This window comes from Eptatretus burgeri, chromosome 13 (genome assembly GCF_056783735.1).
Source record: "Eptatretus burgeri isolate ZD-2024b chromosome 13, Ebu_testis_v1, whole genome shotgun sequence".
In the NCBI taxonomy this organism is placed as follows: Eukaryota; Metazoa; Chordata; class Myxini; order Myxiniformes; family Myxinidae; genus Eptatretus; species Eptatretus burgeri.
Window position 1 is genome coordinate 24,148,090 of NC_140973.1, and position 17,790 is coordinate 24,165,879.

The 17,790-nt window shown below is 44.0% G+C and overlaps 1 protein-coding gene across 2 annotated transcripts in view; it reads left to right on the forward strand.

Moving 5' to 3' along the window:
* Positions 1-17,790, forward strand: part of LOC147014076 (polycystin family receptor for egg jelly-like) — a 127,840-nt gene that overhangs the window by 93,924 nt on the left and 16,126 nt on the right. For both annotated transcript variants that reach the window (XM_085851700.1, XM_085851702.1), the window contains exons 18-20: positions 822-1,069; positions 2,759-2,915; positions 14,570-14,752. In XM_085851700.1, coding sequence (XP_085707826.1) covers positions 822-1,069; positions 2,759-2,915; positions 14,570-14,752 — 588 coding nt within the window. The remainder of the gene's footprint in view (positions 1-821; positions 1,070-2,758; positions 2,916-14,569; positions 14,753-17,790) is intronic.

Sequence of the window (17,790 nt, forward strand, 5' to 3'; positions counted from 1 at the left end):
GCACCATGAGTCGACGATCTGTGAGCACCATCTACTTCACACGCTCGATGTTGTCAGCCGTTCTGCTCGTTGAAGGTCTTCCACACCATGGATAATCTTCAACCTCCTCCCGTCCCTCTTTGAACCTCTTGTGCCATTCAAATGCACGTGTACGTGACATTGTTTCTTCCCCGTAGACTTGCTGCAACATTGCGCAGGATTCGGCAGGTGTTTTGCCAAGCTTGGCAAGAAACTTCAGATTGGCTCTCTGCTCACGACTCATACGAGACAACGTGTAAAGCACGACCTGTAAAAAATCACACAATGAGCGCAGTTAACTATCACCAATCATATATATTGCTGGAATGTTGCAAAAGACTGTGACGCAACCCGTTCATTCACGTTGTGTAAATGGAGCACACAGCAGCCTCAGTCCCATTACTTTTTCAATGGACCTCGTATATACACATACATATGTTGGCCAACATAAAGTAATAACATCATCAACATTAAAATGCAAGCTTACAGGATGGCGCATCATCTGTCCACAAACATTTGCAACTGCTCTGAAACTACACACACGATTTTGATGAAATTTGACCACAACCTTCATCACCCATGATATACTAATGTTTGTTTACTGCATTAAAAAAATCCAAAGGTATTTACTTTCTTCTGCGTTCCATATTTTGTTGGTCATCCACGCCTACCAGTGGTTCCCTGGTTTTCTTATCCAGCTGCTACTGCCAGGTGAGCACCCAGGGGTATTGCCCCTATGTTTTTATCTGTTATAATGTATTTTATGGATGAGCATGCAGTGTCTGTGGTGGCGTTTCTCCTAGTGCCAAACATGCTTCTGAATCTACCTGAAGAAGATTATACGGTACTCCCACAACGACTGAACGACTTGAAGCCAATACGACAGCAGAGGCTGAAGGAAATTGATTCTAGTCGGAGACGCTCTCAGTTTTATATCACGCTGCTCTACATTATCACCCTTCTGGGCATCATCTACACCACCGTAGACAATAATTCCTACCAATTCCATCATGCGATGGAGAAAGTTTTTGCTACAAAAAAGCTTCAGACAGTAAGTTTTCATCAAGTAAAAGGTAAATTATTCACCAAGATTTCCATGATTCTCTGATATAGATGTTAAATGGAAGTGTCCAAAACAAATATGGGGTTTTTTGTATACAGAGTAAAGACTCATGGAAGAGATAGTACAGTGAACGGATCAGAACGTTTCAGGATAAACAGAACAGTGAGGGAGAGGGGGAACCAACAGTGGAGCTGAAGGTGGGGGGAGGGGGGGACATGGACAAACAATGGGTTTGGGGAGGAATAGGGGGCAGAAAAATGCATGGGGTGGACAAGATGGATGTAGAAGGAAACTCCCAGAATGGAAAGACTGGGAACCTGGAGGATGGAGGGGGTTAACGAGGACAGAAAAGATAATGGTTTTGAATTAGGGATGATCTTAGATGGTGGTGAATAGCTGTTTTGAAGACCTGGAGGAAAGAATGAGACTGAAGAGAATGGTGGATTTGGTTCCACAGGCTGAAACAAAGCATGGAAAGAGCAAAGAGTGCAAGACCAGAAAGGAGGCAGTAGAATACAGAGAGATACCCGACCTGTCTGTGATGGGAAAGTGATTGACCCATAGACTCAGCTTTAGCGTGGGAGATTCCAATGATCTCAAAGGACTTGGTTTTCATGGCTTCAAGCTAAGCAAAGTGTGAGGGAGGGGAGAGCAGCACTCCATCAAGCTGCGGATGAAGGCCTTCTAGGTGGATAGGAGTTCAGGGGTGCCAAGGAAGGACTTTGTATGATGGAGGATGCCCAGTCGAGGACTGGCTTTGCAGGCCAAGTTAGAGATGTGGTTTGCCCAAGAAAGAATGTGGCTGATTGCGCACCCAGGAGTTTGAGTGACTGAACTTTCTCACAAGGATTATGAAGAAAGTCAGCGAAGTAGAAAGGCTTTTCCAGATGGTCCTTTCGGCAAGTGAGAGTGAGTCTTGGATTTGTCAGGATTGAAAGACATATTCCAAGTGTTTGACCAGCTTGTGATTCTATCAAGGTTTGAAAAGAGGGAAGAGGCTGCTGCCTACCTATCTGAAGGATGGGGGATGTCACGGCAGAGGGTGAAGTCATCAGCAAATAGGTAAAGTGGAGGATTTTCCAGAGTCAGTGAGACCACAAAAATCGATACTATAAAATGTTGACTGGCCAGATGCCTGATGATATATTTCAGATTTCTTGCCTGAAAATAAGTGTTTAACTGTGGGCCACAGAACATGTCTGAGTGATCTTGTTTGATTGTCATGGTACAGATCTGTATTACGTGTAATTGTTGTGAGCAGAGTAAATTGTATAACAAAGCTTGAAAGTCTGCATTGGCATCTTTTGAAATGAAATATTTGGTTTCTCGGAAGTTCAATTTGAACGAAACCTATTTTCTCTTGGTGTTCATTTGAAATTATCATCCTCTGTGTAATGTTTTCCCTCAGTTTAATTTGTTCATCATTGTTTTTTTTTTGCCTCTTGTAACTAACGGAATATCGATGGTACGTACATTTGGGCTTGAACATAACTTCACATGATAACTTATGTGGCTTAATTTATTTTATCACTTTTAGTGCTGCAATATTGCAATTTAATAACATGTTTTACTTTGATTACATGAACATTCCATTTCATTGTTATCATCTGTTTGTGATGCGTTGAATATTTTCCTTGTTTTAAAAATAGTTAATGTACTGAAATGATGTCTTGCCAGATAGGTGAGGCAGCAACATTCTGGCAATGGATGAAGGAAACTTTGCTGCCAGTGTTCGTGCCAAGCAGTGACGTGACATCCAAAAGGAAGCACATTCCTGAATTAAACTCCATCGTAATAGGGGCGGTTCGGCTCAAGCAACAGAGACAAAGTGAAGGTTTGACATTCTAAATGGTTGTTTGTTATGTGTTCATATCTCTTTGTCTTCTACCACCTCTTTTCTGGTCTTGCACCCTCTGCTGTATCTGTGCTTTGCCCCCCCCACCCCCACCCCTTCCCCCAGGTTTCTGCAAGGTGCACATGGTCCACCATCAACCCCATTCTGGTGAACCTACCTAAATCCAGCATCACTGCTCACCTGTTGTTCCTCATTTTTTTCCCACCTGTGGAATCAACTGCCACATCCTCTTCAATCCCATCCTTCCCTCCTGGTCTTCAAGGCAGCTGTTCATAACCATCTCAGTTCATTCCCAATCCAAAAACCATTATCCTTTCTCCTGCCCTCGTTAACCACCACCCCAGTTCCTCCTTCAGGCCAACATCATCATAAAATATTCGTATGCAGCCTGTGATTGCTGGTTGAATCATTGCTGGGAACATGACTGTAAGCTAGTACTCATTTTTCTGACTTCTGAAGGATGACAGGCTGAGTCAACCCACCTAGGCCAACAACATTTATTAAAAAAGATAGCCCACAGATCAAAAAGTAATTTATCCCAGGATACTACCCTGAGGTGAGTAGAGGAGAGAGTCGAGGAAAAGACAAGAGTAGAATATGTTGTAAACATGGAGGACGTTGGCCAGCAAAGAAAGAATGCACTTTGATCACCAATGTCAGCTTGGTGAGCAGAGCAAGATGCCAGACTGTCAATGGATTTGATTTATCCAGGGACACTATTCTGATCTTTCATTTAAGGTTCGTTTCAAGATGGACTCTCGCTCAACTAACGGAAAGTTGCAGCTGCTGCAACTCTCCTCCTCAACACATCCTTCTTGGGATTGCTCCAATCCTGGCTTGACAAAACAAACTTCAAGGCATGCCTTCGTGTGAGTCCTAAGTTTGGGAAGGAGTGCTTCCAGAAAATCATTTTCCTCATCCAGGATCTTTGCTACTTCAATGTCATCTTCTTTCACAGTATCGAATGTGTCACTCCCTACCATACAATAATCAAAAAACCATTTCTGTCGATCCACTCTCAACTACAGCTGTACTTGCTGTTATTGTTTCTGCATCACAACAGCGAGAAGCACTCAGATCTTCACAACCTTCCGCCTTGGCATCACTTCCACTTGGTTCATAAACAGCGAGTAATTGGTCTTCACCACTATTATCTGGATCTGAACTCTGAGATTGGTTCTGCAAATTCATTTCAAAAACATCACTTTCCCACCAGTCTATTTGACAAGCATCCCACTCTTCCTTTCCATTTCCACTGCCTTCTTCAACATCGCTAAACTCCCCCTGTGTCTGACCCCTGATTGGCTTGGCAGGGGGTTGTGTGGGCGAAAGTTTCACGTGTTGCAAGTTAACATTTTGAGGCTGAATTGTGGCGTGCCCCTTGGGTTGTGCAGCTTGTGTCGGTGTGGTAACACTAATCAGATCATTCGTCTGTCCCTCAATCTTGCAATTGGGAGGCAGGAAGGTGTTGAGACCCACCATCAAGTCAGAATGTCCCTTGAAAAAGTTTGAGACACGGCTGACGACGCCTGCAGTATCAATACTTTGTGACTTGAATTCCTCCATTATGCCCAGAAAGTCACTGTAAACCTGGGGCTTGTTTGCAAATCGCTGCTGCACCTGGTGCAAGTAGGACAATGCATATTTAACCTTCAAACGCTGGAATTGTTGCCCTTCCAAGCGTCTATTCCTTTCCCTTATTTATTCCCTTTGTTCAACAATTTCGTTTCCCATTTCCCTCATTTTATTACTTTGTTCATCAATTTGTCCCTTCATTCCATGAGTTTGTCTCTTCAATTCACCATTCATTCATTCCATCACTTTATCCCTGTGTTAATTTTGTCTCCTCATTTCTCCTCCAATTCTGCCTTTCAATCATTCATTCCCTTCCCTTATTTCCTCTCTTTCTTCTTATGGGAACCGGAGAGGCCAAGCACTCGTTTTCTGACTTTACGGCCAAGAAATGGGGAAGGTTCCCACCCCACACCTGTCAACTCTCCCGTTTTTGCCGTGAGACTCACGACTTTCTGCTGAAAGTCACATTCTCACGATAAATTCTCACACTTTTAAAAAAATCTCTTTTTTTAAAATCTGTTTTTAAGATCCGGTTTTTAAAAAAAAAAAAACAACAAAAAATATTTCCAACATTATTGCATTGTGACTAGTTAACCTCCGCCATCGAAGATGGATGGAGGTTACTGTTTTCACCCCTTTCTGTTTGTTTGTTTGTTTGTGAACAGTATTCAGGAAAAATTCCTCGACGGATTTCGACGAAACTTGGTGGGGGGGGGGGGTGAGGTATGGTCCAAGGATCATGCCATTAAATTCCAATATGGCCGCTATGGCGGCCATTTTGAAAAAAATATTTGAATTTTTTTTTGCATTTCTACATGTTTTAAGTGATTTCCAACCCCCCCCTAAAAAAATTGTTAGAGGAAAAAAAAATTTTTTGTTTGTTTGTGAACAGTATTCCGGAAAAACTCAACGGATTTCGTCGAAACTTGGTGGAGGGGTTAGGGCCCTGTCACACCTTGACGTTTTAGCCAGGAATGGCAACGTATAAAAATGCACGTAAAACGTTGACGTACGCTGAAGTTTTGAGGTTTTCTTTAAAGTTTTGGTCGTATTCATAACATGTTGGTCGTATGCATAACGTATTAGTAACGGGCACAGAACGTTTCGTTGTGTTAAAGATAACTTATACCAACGAATGCTTAGCCTGTTGTCGGCGTTCACAACCTATGCCCAATGATAGTTTAACTTAGTCATAGTGTGCTGCACGTATCGCCGACGAACTCGTGGCGTAGCCTGTTAAAAACCTGCCGCTCGCCGATTTAAATCATAACCGCCTGAAAATTGGAAGTGTCAACATCGCAGTCACACCTTGGCGATTTAGCCAGCGTATGCCGACCTATGAAAAATGTGTGTAAAACGCTGGCACACGTCGAATACGGTATGGGTAAGTTGTGTATACGTTAGGAGCACGCTGAAAAACAATGAAGTACGCTGGCATATTACATGGTACGTCTAGTACGTCGTGAAATTTCAAGCATGCTGAAAATTTTACGACGTACTCGACGTATGGCTCACAAGTTCTGCATACGCTGGCATAAGTTCTCGGCACGCTCCGCGATCGTTTACACACGTCGGCCACACGTTACTTGTAAGTTACTCATAAGTTGAAACACGTCGAGGTAATGTTTAGCATACCCGAAACTTAATTTTTAACCTACGAGTAACGTGCTTTGAACCTATTAGTAGCATGCTTTGAACCTATGTGTAGCGTGCTTTGAACCTATGTGTAACGTATCTCAAACGCACATTGGCGTATGTAGACGAATTAGATTGACGTCTTCCGGACGACCACAGAACTTACTGAACGTGTTTCTAACTTACAGCTACCGTATAATGGCGTATTGGCAGCGTTTAGGAGAATTGGTATATACAAATGGGCTTCACAAGAGGAACCCGTCAGTGTTCCAGACTCCATGTTGAGTAGAAGTCAATGTCAGTAGCAGTAGCAGTAGTCGTAGTAGTAGTAGTTCGAGGGAATTTCGTGATGTCGATGTTATTAGTAGTAGTAGTAGTTCGAGAGAATTTAGTGACGTCGATGTTAGTAGTAGTAGTAGTAGTAGCAGTAGTTCGAGAGAATTTAGTGATGTCGATGTTGGTAGTAGCAGTAGTAGTAGTAGTAGTAGTAATAGTAGTCGTAGTAGTTCGAGAGAATTTAGTAATGTCGATGTTAGTAGTAGTAGTAGTAGTACTAGTAGTAGTTCGAGAGAATTTAGTGATGTCGATGTTGGTAGTAGCAGTTGTAGCAGTAGTAGTAGCACTTTCAAGTAACGTGTTGCAAAGTGTGAACAACGTTCGTGTAGCGTGCTTACAACACGTTACTCATAGGTTAGAAATAAGTTTCGGGTACGCTAAACATTACCTCGACGTGTTTCGACTTATGAGTAACTTACAAGTAACGTGTTTCGACTTGTGTCAACGATCGCATAACGTGCCTACAATTTATGACCAGCGTAGCGGAACGTGTGAGTCATACGCCGGCATACGTCGTAAAATTTCAAGCATGAAAAAATTTGAGGAAAACCCAAAAGTACAACGTTTAAAGTCAGTGTACTACGACGTATGGCAGTGTTTTTCAGTGTGCTCTTAACGTATACAAAACGTATCCATAACGTATTCGACGTGCACCAGCATTTTAGACAAATTTTTCACAAATCGGCATACGCTGGCTAAATCGTCAAGGTGTGGCAGGGCCTTTAGGTATGGTCCAAGGATCATGCCATTAAATTTTGGACTTGGTCCATGAAATGAAAGCGAGAGAAGAACCTTCAGAGTGTAGGCTTTATTCCATTTGATTGAAGCCGCTTCTACGGGCACATCAGGGAATACAGGCGCAGCAAGGAGTACATAAGCAGTAAGGTATACACGTGCAACCAATCACCGCAAAATAAATCAGTATAAGCACGGAGTCCGATATACTCTCAATCCTCACCATTCAACGAGCACCAAGTAGACCGCCGCCGTAAATGACAATGCCCCAGGGACAATCCCCCCGTTCGCGCGGAATCTTAGCTTTATCTATTCCGTGCTCGAGCCGTGCGACATGTGATCACATGTCACGACCTTCAATTCACCACATTCTCCCCGTCTTTAAAATATAACTAGAGGCCCAACTAATGCACCATGATTGCTTCAGCGCTACAGGAGTATACATTTCAAGCAACGCGAACTATTTAAACTACAGAAGCATACATGCCAAGCAGTGAGGATTATTTTGAGTTGTAGGAGCATGGTAATGGGTAATGAGCATCGATATATGATGTAATGAGCATATAGGAGCATGAGCATCGAGGATGCCGGTAATCCCCTTTACAGATTGAGTCGGCGAGGGGGTATTATCCGTCGACCTCTCCGGGAGTAAATGGCGGTTTCACTTGAGGGAGGCTTCCGATCCTCTTGGTGAGCCTCGACTCGTGCCGGAGATGACTCCTCGAACGCTCTCGGGTGGAACGCGGCAGCTCCGTCGCCACCGTTCCCGGGTGGAGTTCCTGGGGGGGAACACCTGGGGAGGGGATGTCAGAGGGAGGAGTGCCAGATGGTGGTGTACCTGCGGGAGAGTACCTGAGGGAGCCAAATGGCGAACCGACACAGTGGTCTCCCTGCCATCCGGGAGTCTGACATGAGCATACTCTGGATTAGTATCGATGAGTTCGACCCCCTCCACCATGGGTTCATACTTGCTTTGTCGTACCGGGCGTTTCCTGAACACTGTTCCGGGATGGGTTAGCCAGTTGGGCACCGTTTGGCCGTCAACATAACGTCGCTGGTGAGTAAACATTCGTTCGTGAGGAGTTGCATTGGTGGACGTGCAGAGCAAAGAGCGTATGGAATTCAGAGCGTCGAGAAGGGCAACCTCCCACCGCTCAGGGCCCAGTCCTCTCGATTTCAGCGCCAGAGTTACGGCTTTCCAAATAACTCCATTATATCGTTCCACCTGCCCATTACCCTGTGGGTTGTAACCCGTCGTTCGACTAGTTGCTATGCCGTGCTCTAATAGGAACTGTTTTAGCCCGGCCGACATGAAACACGGCCCTCTGTCTGAATGTATGTACGAAGGTTAACCAAACATAGCGAAGAGGTCAGAGAGACATTTCACGAGAGTGCCCGAGGTCATATCCGAGCACGGAAATGCGAAAGGGAACCTTGAATATTCATCAACAACAGTGAATATGTATCTGTTGTCTGTCCCGGTCGGCAGGGGCCCTTTGAAGTCAATATTTAGTCTCTCGAAGGGAGAAGTGGCCTTGATCAATCTGCCGGGAGCGGCGCCATAGAATCTGGGTTTTAGTTCAGCACATTCAGGGCATGAACCATTCATTTGTTTAATATCTTCGATAGAATAGGGAAGGTTTTGTCTGCGCACGAAATGTGCCATTCTGGTTACCCCTGGGTGGCAAAGAGACACATGTAGGTCTTGCCAAGCCTGACTGATTGTCGCCGAACAGTAGTCCCGAGAGAAGGTGTTTGCAGCAGGGTTTTCCCTCCCGGGCCGGTAAACAATGTCGGAACTATAGCAGGCTAGGTCTATCCGCCATCTCATTATTTTTTCATTCTTAATTTTCCCGTTATTTTTCCCATCAAACATGTATGCAACGGATCGCTGGTCCGTGACGAGCGTGAAATGGTTTCCCAGTAAATAGTGTCTCCATTTACGTAGGGCTTCGACAATAGCGTACGCTTCCTTCTCTATTGCTGAGTATCTCTGCTCGCTTCCAGAGAGAGTTCTCGAGAAGAACGCGACGGGTCGCCCAGACTGATTAAGCGTCGCAGCTATCACGTGATCAGAAGCATCCGTTTCCACCACGAAGGGCACCGAGCTATCGATCGATAATACCACGGAATTACTGATATCATCTTTGAGGCTGTGGAAAGCTTTTACAACAGCGGCATCTGGTGGGAAGTTTTTGCAATGCACTAGGGGATGTATTTTCTCGGAGTATTGGGAAATCCATCTCGCATCGTAAGCGAACATCCCGATCACCCGGCGCATTGTCTGCAGGTCCTGAGGTGGGGGTAGCTCACGAAGTGGGCGCAATCGTTCAGGATCAGGCTTAATCGTGCCGTCGGCTATTGTGTAGCCGAGAAGGTCAATTGACCTTGCCGAGAATACGCATTTCTCGTAGTTGAGGGTCAGATTATATTTTCTAGCAATGCTCAAGAATCTGTCCAGATTCATATCATGTCCCCCCTGATCCTTACCGCACACTGTGACATTGTCCACGTAAACAAAAGTGTCTTTGAGGTTTTCATCTGAGATGATGTCGTCCATAACTCGTTGGAAGCAAGCTACTCCATTCGTGACACCGAACGGAATCCTCCTGAATTGGTAGAGGCGTCTACCCGCCTGGAATGCCGTGCAAGGTTTGTCTTCCTCTCGGATGGGAATTTGATGATAGGCGCTTCGCAAATCGATGGTGCTGAATATCTTATAATTGGCCACGCGTTCGACCATCTCGTCTATGCGCGGCAGGGGGTAGGCATCGAGTTGGGTGAAACGATTGACCATTTGGGAGTAATCGACAACCATTCGTTTCTTATGATTCTGATTGGCGGTGACCAACACCTGTGCGCGCCATGGAGAATCGCTCGGTTCTATAATTCTTTCTTCCAGTAATCGCTTGGTCTCTGAAGCGATGAAGTTCATATCAGCAGTGGTATATCGTCGCGATTTGATCGCTATCGGTTTACAGACCGGCGACAAGTTAGCAAACAGCTGGGGGGACGTTACCTCTGCGGTGGTCAAAGCATTTAAAATTAGACGAGGTTTGCTTCCTCCAAAGGGTATTTCGACGCTCGTGTGCTGCTTGAGGACATTATGACCCAGAATTACGTCTGCGCATAAATCACGAAGCACCAGTACCCTTACATCCCGATGCGTGTACCCTTTTACATCCAATTCAACATTGCAGTACCCTCGTACGCGGGACTGTAGTGATGTAGCGGCCATGCATACCGTATTGTCTGTCGGGTGGATCTTCCATTTCCTGCCCTTCACTAGCGAGCTGTTGACGAAAGTTTCAGAGCTACCGGTATCAATCAGAGCCTCAGCCATATGTCCGTTAATTCGTACGTTGATGATAGCCTTGGATAGATTCCCCGGTGAGGCTGCAGTTAGTTTCTTTTGTGAGTAGAGAGCCGCAGAAGTGGGTTTATTTCTCCTTAGAGTAGATTTACATACCCTGGCATAATGCCCTTTCTTGTCACAATTCATGCATTTGGCATCCCTGGCAGGGCATTTGTGGCGGAGGTGTCTTTTGTACCCACAAATGAAGCATTTTCCAACCGAAGTAGTTGCTGAGGAGTTTGTCGAGGTCTGGGTATCCGACTCCTCGGGTTTTTCTCCATCCTCTGTGTCAGGGGTGCCCTGTGGGGTTCCTTGAGTTTCCACCGTAGCGGCGTTCATTAGCAGCATTGGTGTCCCAAATGACTCAGATTGCTGCTGAGCCGTATCCATCGCTCGAGCCTGGTCGACTACCTTTTCAAGAGTGGGTTGCGCTTTCTCCAGTAAGCGCTGCCGTATGTGGGCTGACCTGAGTCCTTGGATAAATGCCTCTCGGGTCGCTTCATTTCGGTGTTCCTCGGCGGATACGGCCCGGAAGCTGCCGTCTTTTCCCAGCTGTTTCAGAGCTTGCAGGAACTGATCGATGGTCTCCCCGGCTGCTTGCTTGCGTGTGTTGAAAAGATGTCGTATGTACACCTCGTTCTTGCGCTTCACATAGAGCGCCTGCAGCACGTCGATCGCTGCTTCGTAGGTGTCACACTCCGAGAAGAGCCTGTATACGCTGGGCGAGACATGATTCACAAGGGCGGCCAATTTGTCGGCTCCCTCTTCGATGATGGTCAGATAGTGTGAGAAGGAACGGAACCAATGCGACCATTTCATTTCCGAGTCAGTCGCGTTTGGGTCTGCGTCGAACCTCTCTGGTTTATAGATCTTGTCCATCGTTTGTTGAGAGAGCCGAGAAAACCAAATGGAATAAATTGAAATGAAAGCGAGAGAAGAACCTTCAGAGTGTAGGCTTTATTCCATTTGATTGAAGCCGCTTCTACGGGCACATCAGGGAATACAGGCGCAGCAAGGAGTACATAAGCAGTAAGGTATACACGTGCAACTAATCACCGCAAAATAAATCAGTATAAGCACGGAGTCCGATATACTCTCAATCCTCACCATTCAACGAGCACCAAGTAGACCGCCGCCGTAAATGACAATGCCCCAGGGACAATCCCCCGTCCGCGCGGAATCTTAGCTTTATCTTTAGAGAAAAGAACTACAACTCTGACAGCACTGTTGACGTCATATTGAATGAAAAAGATAGAAGGTTCACTTGAGTGACCCAGCAGTATTGTCGGCGGAGGTTTTGCACTCTCCCGAGTGCTCCCCCTCTAGTTTAACTGATGTTATAACCTTGAATACCGACTTAAATCCGATTGCTTCGCAGTGTTCTGCACATCCTATATGAGACAGGGAGTATGATTAGTCAATTATCGATGACCATCTTGATCCAATAAAATGTCTTGTTACTGGGGGGTTCATTTTTCACATGAAACTGCCGCAAAATACTGGGAAATACTATTAATATGCTGAAATAATACCTCTTAATTACAAGGATGATGAGTGTTCTAATTCCTGTATAGCATTTGATCTGTTGATAAAAAATAAAATGTATGTCATGTTTGTTCATGTTGTTGGTTCATTTATTTCAGTCCATGCAGTGGACTAAAGAGTAACAACATAACATAAAAACCTATCTTATGACTGAAAAAAATATGGATGAATTTGGCACAAGAATGCAGGAAATTGCATCTAAGACACACCAGAAAGCAAACATTTTCTGGGGGAGGGGGCATTCCCCCAGAACCCCCAAGATTTTACGGGCGCTTGAAGAGCTCAATTCTCAGTCGCTTCATGACCTCACTGGACACATTTTACATTCTCACGCTTTTTCATAATTTGGGGTTGACAGGTCTGTGGTCTGCTACCCTATCGTCATCACCCTACTCGACCCCCCCCCCCCCCATAATCACTATCTTCCTGCCGAAACACCATCCCATGCACGTTTGTCATTTCCCACACACCTTCAATCTCCTCTAAAAAATATATATATATATATATATTTCCCTTAAATTTCCAAGCGTTCTTTTCTCCCGACACCAATCACCTAAACAATTTGTACCTCGGTCCCTGCAACCCCCTCTCCGTCGATAGTAGGAGAGGTGATCGTTCAAAAATTTAGATTCCAAATTCTTTTCTTCTTTTTTTTAAGCTGAGTTCACTCTGACCCCAAATGTCGTGGTCCCGATGGATCCAAGAATCCCACCCTTGATCAACAAATGTCGATCAGGATTCGAATCGCACGACCTAACACCAATTATCGTGATCAACAATTTCGTGTCCCCTGTGAAATGTTGATCAGAGTTCGAAAGCTGCACTCCCGAGTGAGTCAGGGTGGTTCATATCCCACTCCTGATCAACAATATTGTTGATCAGGGTTTGAATCCCACTACCTGACAACAAATGTCGTGGCCGTGGCGGTTAGGTTAATTCCCCCGACCCAATTGTGGTGGACGAGCGGTTCACACCGACCAGGCCAGATCGCCGAGCAGTTTTCCTTTGAGGCGAACACATGATCCTCGGAGATTATGGCGTGCACGGGACAAAAGGGCGGCAAAGACGGAGCAGATGGATGGAAGCACAATGGGGTTTATCTCGAACCCACAACAAATAGACAACACAAGCAACTTAAAATAAACACGGGGGTTAACTTAAAATAACAGCTTAAAATAAACAATATTTACGATGGTAATAATTCAAAGTGTAGTAATTAAACGTGAGGTAAATTAAAGCCTAAAGTCGAGGCGCCTCGACACACGGACTTTAATACAGACAAGGCGAAAACGAAACAAAAGAAAATCTTCTGGCACTTAGCTTTGTCTAAAGATGGTCTTTATTGTACTATGGGGTCGAGCCACGTCATCCTGCATGGGAAGATGCACCCAAAATGGCACCGAGCTGCTCTCTGGACGGGAAACGTACATGAGGTAATTTGTGAGGCGGTTTTCAATGCCAGGGCTCACCGACCGCTGTGTAGCTTCTTCTCATGAACGAATATGCCAAAGGTTCCTCTCTTACATGAGGTCTGCTCACAACAATTGCCCACCTTCCTCCTTGAACACACAATGGGAAAACGCCGAGTTCGCTGAGGCGCACACTCCTCTTCCTCTCTTTCTCAAAATCGTTCAACTTCACGACTCAGCCAAACAGGAATGGCTCGTGTCTTGTCCAGCATGAACACGAGAATCTGGCAGCCATTTCGTCGTGCCGAGAGGAGAGCAAGAACGAGATCCTTTGTCTCAGCCACGTTCCTTTCACAACTGTCTGCTCTTCGATCTCTGATCATGCCCCCCCCTCATCTTTCATGTCACACTCACCAATCATAAGCCTTGGTGACGTAACTTGCTGGTACGAAGCCGGGAAGGCAGGGCTTCTTGCCTGCTTGGACGTGTCGCCTTGTTATTATTGTTGTTGTTGTTGTTTTAATGACGTAATTTATTGCTGGCTTGTAAATGCAAAAACATAGGAAAAGGTCACAGGGGGCAATTACATACTGGGGGAAATTGGCATTAATCCCTATCTAATTAACTCTGCACCCCCCCCCCCCACCCCGTGTGGTGACATGTAACACTTAAGCTCACAGTTTCCATACTCAATTGCATTGAGATGGCTCCTACATGTCCATGGACCAAGCAACTCCATACAATCCTAACTTTCCGATGAAATTCTTCCATCTACCCTCACAACCATAACAATATACTCCTGTCAGTCGGCGCTGTGTCCCCTCTGTCAATCCTTCGTCTCTAAAGCTTCTGATAATGAACCTCTATCTCTGGGTGTTTGAGTCCTCACTTGTTCACCATTTCCTTAATCCCATCCTTCCATCTTCTCTTCGGCCTTCCTCTTCGTCTCCTTCCTTCCAGCATCCATTTCAACTTTTCTGGCTATATGTACCCCACGCTCATTGTAAACACTCCTGGAACAAAATCTAACCTTGCTTTTGTAGGAATTTCACACTGCATGTGCAAGACAGGCCATGCTTTTTGCATTGAGGTACAAGAAACATACAAGCAGAATAAAGGAGCGTTTGCAGAGCAATGGCGCCTATTGCTAAACACAAATCAAAGTCATAACCAAGAAAGAGAGAGCTACTGGAGATATGAAGCGAAACCTGGACATTTTCATAAAGGTACTTCATCACTTTGTCTCTTTCAATAATCCTGTTAACAATTTGTAAGTTGATTTAAAATTAAAGTACCTGATGCATATTTGATGCTTATCAGCAAAGAATAATTGCTAATTCAAAAATGTTGTATTTAATCAACCCTTTATAGCAGTATGCATTGATAATATAATTTATTACTTAAGAAGGAAATATGAGGCAACGCAGACCGAATGAGATAGAAAAAGAGTTGTGTTCTCGACCTTAACCCTCATCACTCCCCCCCCACCCCCCCAAAAAAATACTTTGATCTGTTCTTTTGTTCCTTTTCAAAATCTTAAGTACTTATACTAATTCCCCACATAATCTTTTCTGGCTCCTTTGTAAACAGCAGTCTTTTCAATCTTCCTTCACAACAAATTAAGATCTATCAGCTTTGGAACCATTAGAATTAGGTGATTCAGCCAAATAAAAAGAAAATAGCAGTTGATCGTCTGGATTTTTAATTTTTTTTAAGGAAGCAAGAGGCCCTTTTTAGGTCATCTCTTCGAGCATGACCTAATAATATTGGTGTTGAGAGGAGAGGTGACGATCCGTCCGTCCGTTCACAATGAAGTTGAAGCGGGAGATCTGGTCATGAGTGATCCTGATAGAGGTCGATGAGACACGTACACGATGGTATGACTTTCAAGGTCACCGAAGGTCAAGGTCAAGGTTACGAGGCCTTTGAAGTTGCGAAAATGACGATTTTCAAATTCTATCTCCTCCGCCATTTCTCAAGCGATCTTGAATTTGATTGTAGCAAATGAATCTATGGGACAATATCTAAATTTTGTCAGGCCGGATTTTTGATATTCGCTTTCATGTCACGTGACTTCAAATTTGGCAAAAAATGCGAAAATGATGATTTTCATGCGAAAATGACGATTTTCAAAATCGATCTCCTCCTACATTTCTCAAGCAATCTTGAATCTTATTGTGGCATATGAATCTATGGGACAATATCTAAATTTTCTCAGGCCAGATTTTCGATATTCGCTTTCGTGTCACGTGACTTCAAAGTTGGCAAAAAAATGCGAAAATGACGATTTTCAAAATCTATCTCCTCCTACATTTCTCAAGCAATCTTGAATTTGATTGTGGCATAAGAATCTATGAGACAATATCTAAATTTGGTCAGGCCGGATTTTCGAATTTCGTTTTCGTGTCACGTGACTTCAAAGTTGGCAAAAAATGCGAAAATGACGATTTTCAAAATCTATCTCCTCCTACATTTCTCAAGCAATCTTGAATTTGATTGTGGCATATGAATCTATGGGACAATATCTAAATTTGTTCGGGCCGGATTTTCGATATTCGCTTTCGTTTTCGTGTCACGTGACTTCAAAGTTGGCAAAAAATGCGAAAATGACGATTTTCAAAATCTATCTCCTCCTACATTTCTCAAGCGATCTTGAATTTGATTGTGGCATATAAATCTATGGGACAATATCTAAATTTTGTTGGGCCGGATTTTCGATATTCGCTTTCGTTTTCGCGTCACGTGACTTCAAAATTTGCAAAAACTGCCCGACCTTCAGGAGGCTATATATTTTCTCGCAGAGATGACCGTCACTCCCGCACGGGGGTAATTTTTTTATTTGTTATTATTTCTTTTTAGCAGCATCTCGCGTAGCGAACGCTGCTCTAAGAACGCTCGGCCTTGTTCTTCTTCTTGTGAAGACAAAACCTTTATATTCGGACTCGGCTCTTTTATATACACGATCCGGATCTCCTGAAATACTAAGCACTTGTACACATCCTCACATTGAGGGTACCTTTTGAGAGCGTCTATCATGAACTTTTAAATATATTCGGACATTTGCTTTAAAGTTTCGAAAAGTTCACGTTACTATTTAAAGATTATTTCATTTAAAGTATTGTAAATTCGTAAATACATTATTTATTTCGTAAATAGACTATATTTCGTAAATACGTAAATACACTATGACGGGTCTCGCTATTGGCTTCATCAAGACACGTGACAAAATATCGGAAGTTGTTTTTTTATTATTTTTTTTTAGCCGACAAAACCTTTAGGACGCTGCTCTTGGACACATTTGTCCTTGTTTCCAAAATGGCTGCCGGCTTTTAGTACCTGACAAATCATATACCCGACACACAAATTTTTTCACTTCCCCACCCCCCTCCACTCCCCCCCCCCCCAACAAAAAATAAACCAATGTCACCCGCAGGGTGACCCGTATCTTGCCAAAAGGTGACCACGTGTGACTTCTTTAAGGTCACACTGAGGTGAACAGAGCTGCTATCCACAAGGAGCGACTCCTTGAGGAATATCTGCCTACGAGAGATTCCGATGAGAATCGTTCTACAGAGTAACCATGAAAAATATGCGTTTGCCTCATAACGTCACCAAATGACATCATAATGTCTCAAGCTTGACATATCTAGAAAGCACTCATCGAGGTGTTCAATTTGAGGTACTACACGATATGGTTCCTAAAACTTGAAAATTTGACCTTGGGGTCAAATATGTTTGACCTCAGGCGCTAACCATGAAGGTCAAGGCCAATCGCCACCAAAAATTAATCAGCTGAGCGCCAGACCATGAACTATATTCCCATGAAGTTTGAAGATGATCCGATCAAAATTACTCAAAAAATAAGGGTTTCGTCGACTCCCCTGATTTGCGACAAAGTGACCTTGACCTTTGACCTTCAAAATTTTGTGCACTGAAAGGGACCTCTATAGGCCTCTGATATGCGAAGTTACAAAAATTTCCAATGATAACTGTGCTCTGCAGAGTGATTTATACGTGATTACAGACCAAAAAAACAAACAAATGAAGGTCAAGGCCAATCGCCACCAAAAATTAATCAGCTGAGCGCCAGACCATGAACTATATTCCCATGAAGTTTGAAGACGATCCAATCAAAATTACTCAAAAAATAAGGGTTTCGTCGACTCCCCTGATTTGCGCCAAAGTGACCTTGACCTTCAAAATTTTGTGCACTGAAAGGGACCTCTATAGGCCTCTGATATGCGAAGTTACAAAAATTTCCGAT